The 16,590-nt window shown below is 41.6% G+C and overlaps 1 protein-coding gene across 1 annotated transcript; it reads left to right on the top strand.

The window, feature by feature from the left end:
- Positions 1 to 5,868: 5,868 nt before the first annotated feature.
- Positions 5,869 to 7,150, top strand: ompa (olfactory marker protein a). The gene is made up of 2 exons (XM_072459927.1): positions 5,869 to 6,074; positions 6,670 to 7,150. Exons 1-2 carry the CDS (start codon positions 6,006 to 6,008, stop codon positions 7,099 to 7,101), a joined length of 501 nt encoding a protein of 166 aa, XP_072316028.1. The 5' UTR covers positions 5,869 to 6,005; the 3' UTR covers positions 7,102 to 7,150.
- Positions 7,151 to 16,590: the final 9,440 nt, after the last annotated feature.

The raw sequence follows: 16,590 nt of genomic DNA, 5'->3' as shown, positions 1-16,590 counted from the left end.
GCCCGAAAGTAGAACCACAAGCCAGCGAAAATGAGTTAAAAACAAAAGTCTTTGGAGAGCATTTTTGCAAAGGGGAAAAGGCCAAGTGAGGAGCAGACGAGGAGCCAGTGGGGATTTTGGAGGACACGTCTCCTGGGCCAGAATTCTGCAACTGCGACGCGATCACCTGTTTTTACTTTTGCAAGAGTTCGAGCCTCTTCCCGTGAGCAAAAGATCATGAACTGCATGTGATGGATCCACGAGCCATTTGTGATTAAACCGGGCGAATCGAGCGTGTGCAACAAGAGGATCAGGAGCATGTGCAACAAGAGGATCAGGAGCATGTGCAACAAGAGGATCAGGAGCATGTGCAACAAGAGGATCAGGAGCATGTGCAACAAGAGGATCAGGAGCATGTGCAACAAGAGGATCGGCTGTTGGAGATTGAAAATGACGGTGATCTTAAACGTATATTTGAGGGAACAACTCTGCTGACATATATATGTGATGAGCTTCAGTCAGAAGAACAGTGAGGACACGTGGAACTGGACCTTATGTTACTCACATTCAGATCTTTTGGAATAGAACACTTACAGGTGGAATGGACGATTTTTTTCAGATTTTTTTTTTATCATATTTCCTCGTGGCGTGGATAAATCATTTGTCCTGCCACGTATCAATCATAAAACGCACCTACCGCTCACCTGCAGCCGCGTGTGGTTCGTGCCCACGTTTCCGCGTACCTAAGCGCATGGATCTATCATAATATAGTTCCCTCAGTGTACGGGGCAAAATGAAGACGGAGAAAGACAGTTTGAGCTGACGCAGAAGTGGACAGAAATCTACGGGAGACGAGCGATGCGATGCGCTCCGTTGCGCTAACAAACAAACGCACGTGTGTGTTGTATCAGTCCGCACGGGGGAGTGGCATGTGCACGGGGGAGTGGCATGTGCACGGGGGAGTGGCATGAGCACGGGGGAGTGGCATGTGCACGGGGGAGTGGCATGAGCACGGGGGAGTGGCATGTGCACGGGGGAGTGGCATGAGCACGGAGGGAGTGGCATGAGCACGGGGGAGTGGCATGTGCACGGGGGAGTGGCATGAGCACCGGGGGAGTGGCATGAGCACGGGGGGAGTGGCATGAGCACGGGGGGAGTGGCTTGAGCACTTCCGCCTGCGTTCTCAAATCACCGAAAAATCGTCCATACCGCCTTTAATAATGTACAAACGCGTCTTTTGAGAACATTTCGCCTTCTGAGCTGAATCGAATGGAAGCCCAAGCTCCGCCCACTTTCGCGCATAACCTGGCACACTGGTCCGTGAAAATAAAACCTACATTATTCCGGTCCGTGGTGCAAAAAAGGTTGGGGACCCCTGTTCTAGAAGTTACAAATGCAGGAGACGTTTTTCAGCATCGCTTTTAGGCAAGATTTTCTGATTTGATCTATATTACACAGATGAAATAGTCTGTTTTACAGGCTTGATTTATATGAGCTTTAAATGAGAGCTCCTGGTCCAGTAGAACTGGAGGCTACACTGACATTGTCCAGTGAGACTATCTGCTCAGATAAAGAGTCTTGTACATGTTTAGGACCAGCACAATGACAGGGTTAAGAAGCAGGTAGTTTAGTGTCATCCAGGTTTTTATCTCCTTCACACAAGTACTAAGTCTGTCTACTTGATCGCTCTGATCAGGTTTCATTGATAAATACAGCTGAGTGTCATCTGCATAGCAGTGGAAGTTAATGCCATGTGACCTGATCATGTGACCTAACGACAGCATATATATAGTAAGTAAAGTGAGTAAACAGAACTGGACCGAGTACTGACCCCTGAGGCACACCGTAAATTTCTCTAGAGCATGGTGAGGAGCTCTGGTTTACTTGAACAAATTGGTACCAGATAAATATCAGATGAATAGGATGTAAAGCAGCTGAGAGCGGGGCCTCTGAGGGCGGGGCCTCTGACACCTACATCACATTCTAACCTCTGCAGTAGAATGTTGTGGTCGATGATGTCAAACGCTGAGGTCCAACAGAACCAGGATTGAGACCAGTCCATCATCTGCAGCTAAGAACAAATTATTTGTGACTTTAACTAGTGCAGTTTCAGTCAGTGGCGGACTGGACTCCTCCACATGAGCCTGACTCCTCCACATGAGCCTGACTCCTCCACATGAGCCTGACTCCTCCACATGAGCCTGACTCCTCCACATGAGCCTGACTCCTCCACATGAGCCTGACTCCTCCACATGAGCCTGAGCTCTCTCTCGTTCTGCTGCACAAATGTTTCACATTTGACACAAAAAGCTCATGGGATCATCGTGGAAAGGATCAAATAAACACATTCTTCAGATATGAAGCCTGCGTAAATTCAGCCTGGAAGACCTAACTCCCTACGTCCACTGCTACACCAGGGCCGCCTGCCCCTCCAGCTCAACCAACGCACCCAAGCCGGGCGTCCGCCTGTCCATCTGTGAGAGTCGGGTCTCCTCTACTTTTCCCAAGGAGGTTTTTTGTAGTTTTTCCTGGCCGAGAAGGAGGGTCTAAGGACAGAGGACTCTGGGACATCGGCCCTCGCACCTGCTCTCCATCCTCAATCAACGCACCCAAGTCACGCCTCCCCGTGGCACGGCGCACCTCCTCTGCACCTCCTCTGCACCTCCTCTGCTCCCAATACAGTACAGGCGGTCTCATTTAAACCCAGATGCAGTTGGCTCGGCCGCTTCAGACCGTACAGCGACCCACCACCTCCCCTCCTCCTCCTCTGCATCCCTCTCATCCTAATCATCCTCTCCACCCTCTCACCATATCTCCCACCACCAGTCTCCAGGCCCTGGGGGGACACATCTAATCACGATCAGATTACGGAGCGCCCGTAATTGCAATGTCTTCCGCCGGGGTCTGAGCGCCAAAAAACCTCAGCAATAAAGCTGCTAAACTGTCCTCTCTTTGTCCGTCCAGGTGAATTGCTTTATATCACCAAATGAGCAGTCATTACAAGTCATAGCAAGTTTAAAACTAAGACTCAAAAAGTAGAGGTGGAGACAAGTGCAAAGGGAACCAGGACAGAAGTGTACGGAGAGGCCAAGGAGACATGTGTGAGGGGCAGAGACAGGCTGACCAGTGACGTGTGTGGTGAGGTTCAGGGCTAGTGAGGCACCAACTCCGACACGAGTCAGATTTATAAAGACCAATAAACCCAAAAGAGCTCCTTAAACAGGTCGTTCTGGACCAAAAAGAGGAGAAGTTGCAGGAGACTTGTGCAGGATCTCTTGTACCCCAGGTCATGTCTAACCACAGTGTTAATGCTGGCAGTGTTTTTAGAGATATCACGCCGTCTGAAGCCGCCCGTTCAACTCCGGTGCAGCTCTTCCTTTAGTTAGAACCTCTTGCTTTGATTGAAAATCCAGATTTGCGAAACGTTTTAACTTGGAAATGTAATCGTCCGTATTGTCCAGATTCTACAAACACACTAATAAGGAAGAAGATAGAGACCTGTCCACACACGAGCACCTGTCAGCACCTGTCCACACACGAGCACCTGTCAGCACCTGTCCACACACGCCCGGGCTCAGGAGCGGCCTCTTCATGCGGCACATTTTTACTGAGGTTTCATAATGAATCTGCCTAAAACACGTTTCAGAATTACATTTCAAACATTATCGAGAACATGGAAGCGCTGAGCACATCGTCAGGGTGTTTTATTTGTTTTATACAGAGGGAAACAGCGACACATCGTTTGCATTGCACCAACTGTGTGTGTGTGTGTGTGTGTGTCTCTCTCTCTCTCACACAGTGGGACACCTGCAGGGTCAGTGCAGAGGGTGTCACAGTGGGACACCTGCAGGGTCAGTGCAGAGGGTGTCACAGTGGGACACCTGCAGGGTCAGTGCAGAGGGTGTCACAGTGGGACACCTGCAGGGTCAGTGCAGAGGGTGTCACAGTGGGACACCTGCAGGGTCAGTGCAAAGGGTGTCACAGTGGGACACCTGCAGGGTCAGTGCAGAGGGTGCCACAGTGGGACACCTGCAGGGTCAGTGCAGAGGGTGTCACAGTGGGACACCTGCAGGGTCAGTGCAGAGGGTGCCACAGTGGGACACCTGCAGGGTCAGTGCAGAGGGTGCCACAGTGGGACACCTGCAGGGTCAGTGCAGAGGGTGTCACAGTGGGACACCTGCAGGGTCAGTGCAGAGGGTGCCACAGTGGGACACCTGCAGGGTCAGTGCAGAGGGTGCCACAGTGGGACACCTGCAGGGTCAGTGCAGAGGGTGCCACAGTGACATGATCAGACAATGTCCAGTAAAGGAGATGTTTCATCTGAAGAAAGGACAGAGCTAAGAACAAACAGACAATCTTAGTCTAAACCTTTGTTCATGACAATGTAAATAAAAACAGATGGAATACGTTCTCCTGTGAGAAATATGATGTAGGCCTACACAGGAGGCTTCTCTCTAATCGACTGTTCTCAGTTTCCAGAGCGCTCACAAGTGAGTGACACTGCTCTGAGATGAGAGGCCCCAGACGCCCTAGTGAGCTCTGTGTGCTCCCAGAACCTGTTCACATGACAGCACCACAGCTCCTCCATCAGCTGCTCCAGAAAATATGTTTAAATGAATGCTGAGTTTAGTATTTAGCATCTTCAAATCACATTAGTTTAACATAACATTACCTTTAAAAAATGTGACACAATCCCAAGCTCAATGCAATCTAAACACAGCACTTAAAAAGCAGTTTGCTGCCAACTGTCATTAAAAGCACACAACAACAACAACAACAACAACAATATTTTTCATTTGGTGAGATATCACTTGTAAATTTGAATGATAATTTTACACCAATCAAGTAGCAGTTTTTAAGAAAAGTTGATAAATGTTAAAAATGAAACAAAGTATACAGAGTTCTAAAACATATGACATACACACAACAAAATTATTTTTCAAACCAATTAAACAATATATTAATGAATTTAATGTTTTTTTGTGTATTTTTAATTACAAAAATAATCATCTCTGTGACGTTAGTTTTGACCCAGTGTCACATGGTTGCTCGTTAACAGTTATGGACTTTCCTGGAGGGATGTCATTATTCACTAGCAGGAAGTCCAATTCTAACCCTAAAAAATGCTAAACTAGAATAAAAATGAATAAATAATTAATAGTAATAATAATAATTCAACATAATTATCTGGCACTTTAACAGTAATGACATCACAAATTGGAACACAGCATTTTGAGCTTTGGAGGCAGACTAATAATGCAGGATTACTCAAATGTGTGAATGAAACTAAACCAAACTGATATATGTTCTGGATGAGGTAATAGTTTTCTGACATGCACTAAATAGTCAATTTAGCATAATATAGGCCATTCAAGAGACCAATTTGAGGACATATTAAAAGAGTTTTAAGTGTGGAACTGGCACAGTAATGACAGCCTCCCCTGAAGTCACCTCCACACCTATAATTAACCAGGTGAAGGGGAAGAGGAGCGGGCCCTGGAGAGCCCCTCCACTGTGGAGACAGTCAGATATATAAATACAGTGCACTCAACCTCAGCCCCAAAGCCCAATGGAAACTCCCACAGATCCAGCTGAACGTCATCAAGCCTGGTTGCTTAGCTTCTCACCTCCAACATCACATCACCAGTGTCCACGGGGACCTTCAGAATATGAGACTAGTTTAAACAAAAAAAATATGATTAGAGTTTGTTTTGTAATAACTTCAAACTGTAAAAACTGAACCTAAATGAAAAGAGTAAAAGGTTCGTCCAGTTGCCTTGTAATGGTGCGGAGCTGCAGGACTGATCAATGTTGTCCCAGCACAGAGCCTGCAGGGGTGGGGGTGGGGTGATGGAAACATTTGGAATGGGAGGAGGGGGGCGACCAATCAGCAATCAGTATCTGAGAGGGACGCGAGAGTGTTGCACAGCAGGAGCGCGGCAGGAGTGCACTTCAGCACCAGGGCAGAGGAGAACCTGAGGAGGTCTTCAGAACTTGGACTTTTGGAGAGGAGATCTGGGGAAGAGATGGACCAGGCCAAGCATCAAACGGAATCTATCGTGATGAACTTCTTAGAGGACCGTGTGCTCACTGAGGTACAGCCATTCTCATGATTTTGTTTAGTGAGAACAAAGACGTTCATAGATGAAGTACATCAAAATCCATGAAGGTTGCTTAATTTGTCTTTACGAAGTTGTGTTGTATAAAGTACTAAAAAGTTACTAAAGATGAAGTAAAATTGTTCGGAGCGGAGGGCTGTGGCCTCTGGGCCAGATAATAGCAGGCGTCACCACTTTGAGTTTGGTGTCACACAAAATATCCCCAACACCAGAGATGAGCCAATACTGATAATATAAAAACAACTGATCTATTGGATTTTTGTGAAAAATAAAATAGAAGGCGTTGCAAACATTGTAAAATTGCCAATCCAGTACTGACTTTTTAACAGATCAAACCAGTTCTAAACCAGAACAAAACAATGTCTAAAACTGGCTAAACCAGCAAGCAGGGAAAAACAAAAACATACAAAACCGTCTCTCAGTGATCTGCAGCTCAGATCAACTGCTTCAACCTCTTAGGTTCAGGACTGAATGTCATGGTATACTGTCTACAGTATATGTATCAGATTGTGTTGTTGTCATCATGCTCCTGGAGCTGAGGGTCTCACTTCTACTACTTTGTCTCTCACAGATGATGCGTATGCGAGTGTCGTCGCTGCAGCGCTCCGGTCAGAAGCGTCAGGACGGGGAACGGCTGCTGCTGCCCAATGAGTCCGTGTACCGCCTGGACTTCCCCTGCCAGGACCTGAGCTTCCAGCGCTGGCACTTCTCTCTGCATGCTCATGGCAGAGTGACCATCACAGGCATCTCTCAGCACTGGACTCCTGACCTCACCAACCTGATGAGCCGGCAGCTTCTGGAGCCCATCGGCACCTTTTGGAGGAACGCAGTGGATCCTCCTGACTCGCCGCTCAAGTGCCTGGAGGCCGACATGCAGGAGTTTGGGGAGAGGATCGCAGAGCTGGCCAAGGTCCGTCGGGTCATGTACTTCCTTCTGGCCTTCAAGGAAGGGGCAGAGGCAGACCACCTCAGCTGTACTATCCACTTCAATGCACATAAATGACCTGAACCTCTTTGCCATGCTGAATATGTGCCCTGTACATGCACTACAGCCCAGTGTCCGTATGAGACATCTCTCTCAAACCCTTTTCTGCTCTTCTCATGACACATACTAAGGTTGATTCCCTGCAAACTCACCGCATCAGATAACTCGCCATCAAAACCAAACACTGATTCTACTGTAGTCAGCCTCATAGTGGAACGCTTTCAATGCAGACATTCAAATTCACCTTGTCCTGATCAATCACACTGTAATTCTGGACTGGGTCACCAGAAGTTTGGATCAAATATCTGAAATAAGTAGATGCTAAAAGCTTGGATTTACTTTGCGGATGCACAACCAGCTCGATTTGAATCTACCTTCTAAATGGAAACTTAATGGTCTGATACTTGCTTTGATGTTTTTGTGTCTTCAATAAACTGTGGTTTATATTTCTGCTGGTGCCATTAACCTCTTTATTTCAAACACTCAACTTACTACAAAACATTTAATGTAGAGAACCACAAACTGTAAAGTGACATTTCCAGGTACAGAATAATCAGGAGTGGAAGTGTGGAGCCTGGAGCGATTATGGAACATTTGAACTCAAACAAAAAAAGTATTTAGGGGAAACTATTGCTTAAGTCAGAGTCATTTTATGTAACATGTGTTTTAAAATCTTTAGTTGATTTAATTTGAAGGAAAAAAACGCACAAAATCATTTAACGTCGTCAACATGAACATTTTCTCCCTTGTAGATGACTCACACTGGGAGGGGGCGCAGTAAGGGTACTATAACTCTATACTATAACTATAACTATAACTCTATACTATAACTACAACTCTATACTATAACTATAACTATAACTCTATACTATAACTATAACTATAACTCTATACTATAACTACAACTCTATACTATAACTATAACTATAACTCTATACTATAACTATAACTATAACTCTATACTATAACTATAACTATAACTCTATACTATAACTACAACTCTATACTATAACTATAACTCTATACTATAACTATAACTATAACTCTATACTATAACTACAACTCTATACTATAACTATAACTATAACTCTATACTATAACTATAACTATAACTCTATACTATAACTATAACTCTATACTATAACTATAACTATAACTCTATACTATAACTACAACTCTATACTATAACTATAACTCTATACTATAACTATAACTATAACTCTATACTATAACTACAACTCTATACTATAACTATAACTATAACTCTATACTATAACTATAACTATAACTCTATACTATAACTACAACTCTATACTATAACTATAACTATAACTCTATACTATAACTATAACTATAACTCTATACTATAACTATAACTCTATACTATAACTATAACTATAACTCTATACTATAACTATAACTCTATACTATAACTATAACTATAACTCTATACTATAACTACAACTCTATACTATAACTATAACTATAACTCTATACTATAACTATAACTATAACTCTATACTATAACTACAACTCTATACTATAACTATAACTATAACTCTATACTATAACTATAACTCTATACTATAACTATAACTCTATACTATAACTATAACTATAACTCTATACTATAACTATAACTCTATACTATAACTATAACTCTATACTATAACTATAACTATAACTCTATACTATAACTATAACTCTATACTATAACTATAACTCTATACTATAACTATAACTCTATACTATAACTATAACTCTATTATACTACTACTACTATTAAAGGTCGGCGGTTTGACTCCCCGCTCGGTCAGAGCGGTCAGATCCACTGGCCCGCAGGTTGGTGGTGCGATCGCAGCTGCCTCATGTGAATACTGCCGTTGTGTCCTTGGGCAAGACCCTTAACCCAACTCGCCCCCCAGTGTTTGTGAACATCTGGGGTGTGAATGTGTGAGTGAATGGGTGACTGGTTCCTTGATGTAAAGCGCTTTGAGTACCTTGACGTATAGAGTATAGTATAGAGTTAAATGTGACCATTTAACTCTATACTATAACTATAACTATACTATAACTATAACTCTATATTATAACTATAACTCTATACTATAACTCTATACTATAACTATAACTCTATACTATAAGGCAAGGCAAGTTTATTTGTAGAGCACATTTCATACACAAGGCAATTCAAAGTGCTTCACAAAGCAGGAAAAATGCATTCAAATCACAAAGAAATTACAGAAATACAATAAAATTAACTAAATTAAAAATTATCAATCCAACTGATTTTCTAAACTAATAAAATCACAAACAAAAGAGAAGAGTGCAAAGAAAAAATCCTTTCAGTCATATGCGCAGCTAAACAAAACTGTTTTTAGCTTAGATTTGAACATTGTCAGAGTAGAAGCCTGTCTCACATCTTCAGGAAGACTCTGGCACCAGCAGGAGGCCGCTCCATGTTTAGTCCTGACTCTGGCACCAGCAGGAGGCCGGTCCATGTTTAGTCCTGACTCTGGCACCAGCAGGAGGCCGGTCCATGTTTTGTCCTGACTCTGGGCACCAGCAGGAGGCCGGTCCATGTTTAGTCCTGACTCTGGCACCAGCAGGAGGCCGGTCCATGTTTTGTCCTGACTCTGGGCACCAGCAGGAGGCCGGTCCATGTTTAGTCCTGACTCTGGCACCAGCAGGAGGCCGATCCATGTTTTGTCCTGACTCTGGGCACCAGCAGGAGGCCGGTCCATGTTTAGTCCTGACTCTGGCACCAGCAGGAGGCCGGTCCATGTTTAGTCCTGACTCTGGCACCAGCAGGAGGCCGGTTCATGTTTTGTCCTGACTCTGGGCACCAGCAGGAGGCCGGTCCCTGAGGTCCTCAGAGTCCGAGATGGTTCATATGGCACTAACATGTCCAAGATGTACTTTGGTGCTAGGCCATGGAGAGACTTGTACACAAGCAGAGCTGCTTTAAAGTCTATTCTCTGAGCCACAGGGGGCAGTGCAGAGACCTGAGAACAGGACTAATGTGCTCATACTTCCTGGTTCTGGTCAGGACCCGAGCAGCAGCGTTCTGGATGTACTGCAGCTGTTTTACAGCTCGTTTGGAGAGACCAGTGAGCAGGCCGTTACAGTCTAATCTACTGGAGACAAACGCATGGATAAGTCTCTCTAAATCTGGTTTTGACACTATATTTTTGATTTTGGCAATGTTTTTTAGATGGTAAAAAGCTGCTGATGTTATTGATTTGACGTGGCTATTAAAGTTCAAGTCTGAGTCCATTATTACCCCTAGATTTCTAATTTGGTTTGTAGGTTTTAGAGCGAGACTCTGGAGGTGACCGCTAACACTTTATTTTTGTATCTTTGGGCCAAAAACGATTATTTCAGTCTTGTCTGAGTTCAGCTGGAGAAAGTTGTTTTGCATCCACACACTGATCTGTTGGAGGCAGTGACAGAGTGAATCTACTGGTCCATAGTCACCTGCCGACAGTGAAACATAGATCTGAGTGTCGTCTGCATAATTGTGATAGGACACATTTTCACTGCGTATCAACTGACCTAACGGCAGCATGTAGAGGTTGAACAGAAGGGGATCCAGGACTGACCCTTGGGGCACTCCACAGGTCAGGGTCATGTGGTCTGAGACACAGCTACCAATTTCAACAAAGTACTTCCTGTCTTCCAGATAGGACCTTAACCAGTTTAGGGCAGTGCCAGTGATGCCCACCCAGTCCTCTAGTCTCTGTAAGAGGATCCCATGATCGACAGTGTCAAAAGCAGCACTCAGATCTAACAGAATTAAGACTGAGGCTTTGCCCGTGTCAGTGTTCAGGCGGATGTCATTTGTCACCTTGACAAGAGCAGTCTCAGTGCTGTGATGAGGTCTAAAACCTGACTGAAAAACATCAAATGAGTTGTTCATTAAGAGGAAATCTGTGAGCTGTTGGTAAACAACCTTTTCAAGGACTTTGCCCCAAAATGGCAGATTAGAGTTGGGCCGGTAATGACTCAGTACTGCGGCATCAAGACTGCTCTTCTTTAGGAGAGGCTTTATGACCGCAGTTTTCAAAGACATTGGGAATGCTCATTACACTTGGATGTGGAAATGAGTTCTAACGGCAGCTGAGCTGGAGGGTTTGTTAATCTGTTTACTGTGGCAAACAGGACACGCGAGTTGTTACTGCAGCTTCCAATTATTTCAGAAAAATATCTTTCCCTAGTTCTACATAAGATTAGGTTGTACATGTTCAGCTTTTCTTTGTAAATCTCTTTTTGAACCTGCAGCTTTGACTTGCGCCATTTCCGTTCAGCCCTGCGGCACTCCCTTTTCTGTGCCCTGACCGAATCATCATTTCTCCACGGCGCCTTCTGCTTATTTTTAACCATTTTAGCCTTTATAGGGGCGATGGTGTCCAGAACATTCAAAACACTATATGTAACAGAGTTCAACAAATCATTTACATTAGAACATGAGACATTTTCAAAGTTTATCATTTCCATAAACAGTGCACCTGTGCCATCACTTATGTGTCTCCTCTGAACAACTGCAGGACCAACCGGAGGTTTGGGAGAAACAGACAGGTCAAAGAAGACACAGAAATGATCAGACAGAGCAACATCGATCACATTAACATTTGAAATATTTACCCCCTTTGTAATTATGAGATCTAGAGTGTGTCCTTTGCTGTGGGTGGGGCCTCTCACATGCTGAGTAAGACTGAAGGTTTCAAGGACAGCATCAAGCTCTTTAGCGTTTCTGTCACAAATATTATCAACATGCACATTGAAATCACCTGTAATGACCAAACCATCAAAGTCTGTGCATATGACTGAAAGCATCTCAGTAAAATCATCAATAAAACTTTGGCAGTGCTGGGGAGGCTTGTATAAAACAATGAAGAGAATGGATGGAGACCGTTTTAGCTCCATTTTAAAGGATACATACTCAAATGATGAAAACACCCCAAAAGACAACCTGCGGGTAATTATTTCATCTCTAAAGACAGCACAGACTCCACCCCCTTTTTTGTTTTCTCATGTTTCAGATTCAAACTTAAAGTTGGGTGGAGCAGATTCTATCAGAACTACATTTCCTGTGTTTTTGTCAAGCCATGTTTCAGTTAAAAACATAAAATCAAGATTATAAGAAGAAATAAAATTATTAATTAAGAGAGATTTGTTACATAAGGATCTGACATTTAGCACAGCAAGTTTCAGACTAGTTTCAGTGAGACTAGGCTTTATCTTTTCACAGGGAATATGAATCACATTTCTCAGATTGGGCCTGACTCGCATTTTGTTTTTCCATCTGTGTGATGATGTGACTACAGAAATAGCACTAGGGGGGGCTCTTTTTACATAGGGCCCCGGGTTGGTTTGATTTTTAATGTGACAATAAGTCCCGGCAACGCTGAGACCCAGTGCATCCTAGCTATGGGAGATACCAGGTGAAAGGCGAGGTTGGATGGGTGGTGGGGCTTTTGTAGCCAAGGAGAGTTTGGGACCAGGTGAGAGGCGAGGGGGGATGGGTGGTGGGGCTTTTGTTGGTGTAGTCGGTATTGGCATAGCCCTTGCTATATTGGGCGTGAGTGGAGACATCTTAATGCCTGATTTGATCAGACTTTCAAAATGGCTGGGAAGGCCCATGGGTGAGAGTGGAGATGAGAAGGAGAATGATGAATCTTTAGTGGGAGTAGATGTTGCAGGGGGAACCCAGGGCTGGTGTGAAGGCAGGGGCGATGACAGGGATGTTGTTGGGCTTGTCACAGATGGGTCCAAGGCCTTTGAAGATTGTTCCTTTGCTGGAGGCGATAGAGGTGAATGTGGAGCAGCTGGAGCTGAATCCTTTGCTGGTGGTGGTGGAGCAGCTGCTGATGAATCCTTTGGTGGAGGCTGAGGTTGTGGTGCTTTTGATGTTGAAACATTGGCTGATGGAGCAGGAATTCTTCTCTCATTCCTCTCTTCTCTAACTATCTGCTCAGGACCCTGTCCAGGCCCAGTCCAATGCCTCAGAGCGTGGAGCAGGTTCTCTGTCAGCACCCTCACTCCACCTCTGCATAGGTGGGGGCCATTTCTCTTAAACAGGTCCTCTCGTTTCCAGAATAGATAGAAGTTCTCAATGTAGTGTAGTCCTCTCGGGGAACACTCTTTGGACAGCCATGTGTTCAGCTGAAGAAGCCGGCTAAACTTGTTTATCCTCCTGTCGATGTTTGGAAGAGGTCCACTTATGAATGTTTTGATTTCCATTTTATCAAGCACGTCGAATAACTTCAAGAAGTCTTTTTTCAAAACTTCAGTCTGTTCCCGCCGCATGTCCACTGCACCCACGTGCACAATCAGCTGTTTAGCTCCTCCATGCTTAGCCATAATATTTGGAAGGAGTGACGTTATCTCAGAAACAGTGGCGCTTGGAAAAGAATGAGTGTTTATCTTTTCATTCGTAACTCTATACTATAACTATATACTATAACTATAACTCAATACTATAACTATAACTCAATACTATAACTATAACTCTATACTCTATACTATAACTCTATACTATGACTATAACTCTATACTATAACTATAACTCTATACTCTATACTATAACTATAACTCTATACTATAACTATAACTCTATACTATGACTATAACTCTATACTCTATAACTATAACTCTATACTCTATACTATAACTCTATACTATAACTATAACTCTATACTATAACTATAACTCTATACTATAACTATAACTCTATACTATAACTATAACTATAACTCTATACTATAACTATAACTCTATACTCTATACTATAACTCTATACTATAACTATAACTCTATACTATAACTATAACTCTATACTATGACTATAACTCTATACTCTATACTATAACTCTATACTATAACTTTAACTCTATACTATAACTATAACTCTATACTCTATACTATAACTCTATACTATAACTATAACTCTATACTATAACTATAACTCTATACTCTATACTATAACTCTATACTATGACTATAACTCTATACTATGACTATAACTCTATACTATAACTATAACTCTATACTCTATACTATAACTATAACTCTATACTATAACTATAACTCTATACTATGACTATAACTCTATACTCTATAACTATAACTCTATACTCTATACTATAACTCTATACTATAACTATAACTCTATACTATAACTATAACTCTATACTATAACTATAACTCTATACTATAACTATAACTATAACTCTATACTATAACTATAACTCTATACTCTATACTATAACTCTATACTATAACTATAACTCTATACTATAACTATAACTCTATACTATGACTATAACTCTATACTCTATACTATAACTCTATACTATAACTATAACTCTATACTATAACTATAACTCTATACTCTATACTATAACTCTATACTATAACTATAACTCTATACTCTATACTATAACTCTATACTATAACTATAACTATACTATAACTATAACTCTGTACTATGACTATAACTCTATACTCTATACTATAACTCTATACTATAACTATAACTCTATACTATAACTATAACTCTATACTATAACTATAACTCTAACTCTATACTATAACTATAACTAACTATAACTCTATACTATAACTATAACTCTAACTCTATACTATAACTATAACTAACTATAACTCTATACTATAACTATAACTCTATACTATAACTATAACTCTATACTATAACTATAGCTCTAACTCTATACTATAACTATAACTAACTATAACTCTATAACTATAACTATAACTATAACTCTGTACTATAACTATAACTCTATACTCTAACTCTAACTCTAACTCTAACTCTAACTCTAACTCTATACTATAACTATAACTCTATACTATAACTATAACTATAACTCTATACTATAACTATAACTATAACTCTATACTATAACTATAACTCTATACTATAACTATAACTCTATACTATAACTATAACTATAACTCTATACTATAACTCTATACTATAACTATAACTCTATACTATAACTTTATATAACTCTATACTATAACTATAACTATAACTCTATACTATAACTATAACTATAACTCTATACTATAACTATAACTCTATACTATAACTATAACTCTGTACTATGACTATAACTCTATACTCTATACTATAACTCTATACTATAACTATAACTCTATACTATAACTATAACTCTATACTATAACTATAACTCTAACTCTATACTATAACTATAGCTCTAACTCTATACTATAACTATAACTAACTATAACTCTATAACTATAACTATAACTATAACTCTGTACTATAACTATAACTCTATACTATAACTATAACTCTATACTCTAACTCTAACTCTAACTCTAACTCTAACTCACATGTCTGTCTGTGATACACCGAGGCAGGTTAATAAACAAGTTTATTTTCACAGAGTCATTAGATTAGTCCCTTTAGGTTGTGCTCTATGTGTTACAGTTCATTATTGTAAGTTACAGTTGATATTTTCAGGTTCCCAGAAAGACAAGACTACAGCTCAGCAGACACTTTATCTCCAGTTCTGAGCACATCCATCCTGAGAAACAATGTGTGTGCTTGTGTTCTTGTGTTCTTGTGTGTTCTTGTGTGTTCTTGTGTTCTTGTGGGTTCTTGTGTGTTCTTGTGTTCTTGTGTTCTTGTGTGTTCTTGTGTTCTTGTGCGTTCTTGTGTGTTCTTGTGTTCTTGTGTTCTTGTGTGTTCTTGTTTTGTTGTGCGTTCTTGTGTGCTTGTGTTCTTGTGCATTCTTTTGTTCTTGTGTTCTTCTGTGCTTGTGTTCTTGTGTTCTTGTGTGTTCTTGTGTGTTCTTGTGCGTTCTTGTGCGTTCTTGTGTTCTTGTGTGCTTGTGTTCTTGTGTTCTTGTGTGCTTGTGTTCTTGTGTGCTTGTGTGCTTGTGTTCTTGTGTGCTTGTGTTCTTGTGTTCTTGTGTTCTTGTGTTCTTGTGTTCTTGTGTTCTTGTGTTCTTGCGTTCTTGCGTTCTTGTGCGTTCTTGTGTTCTTGTGTTCTGGTGTTCTTGCGTTCTTGTGTTCTTGTACGTTCTTGTGTTCTTGTGCGTTCTTGTGTTCTTGTGCGTTCTTGTGTACTTGTGCGTTCTTGTGTTCTTGTGCGTTCTTGTGTTCTTGTGTTCTTGTGCATTCTTTTGTTCTTGTGTTCTTCTGTGCTTGTGTTCTTGTGTGTTCTTGTGTGTTCTTGTGCGTTCTTGTGTTCTTGTGTTCTTGTGTGCTTGTGTGCTTGTGTGCTTGTGTGCTTGTGTGCTTGTGTGCTTGTGTGCTTGTGTGCTTGTGTTCTTGTGTTCTTGTGTGCTTGTGTTCTTGTGTGCTTGTGTGCTTGTGTTCTTGTGTGCTTGTGTTCTTGTGTTCTTGTGTTCTTGTGTTCTTGTGTTCTTGTGTTCTTGCGTTCTTGCGTTCTTGTGCGTTCTTGTGTTCTTGTGTGCTTGTGTGTTCTTGTGTTCTAGTGTTCTTGTGCGTTCT

The sequence above is a fragment of the Eucyclogobius newberryi genome, unplaced genomic scaffold (assembly GCF_026437365.1).
Source record: "Eucyclogobius newberryi isolate DKJ021-1_F unplaced genomic scaffold, fEucNew1.0.hap1 SCAF_10, whole genome shotgun sequence".
Classification (NCBI taxonomy): domain Eukaryota; kingdom Metazoa; phylum Chordata; class Actinopteri; order Gobiiformes; family Gobiidae; genus Eucyclogobius; species Eucyclogobius newberryi.
Note: the sequence above shows the minus strand (reverse complement) of the source record. Positions and strands in the feature narration are given on the sequence as shown.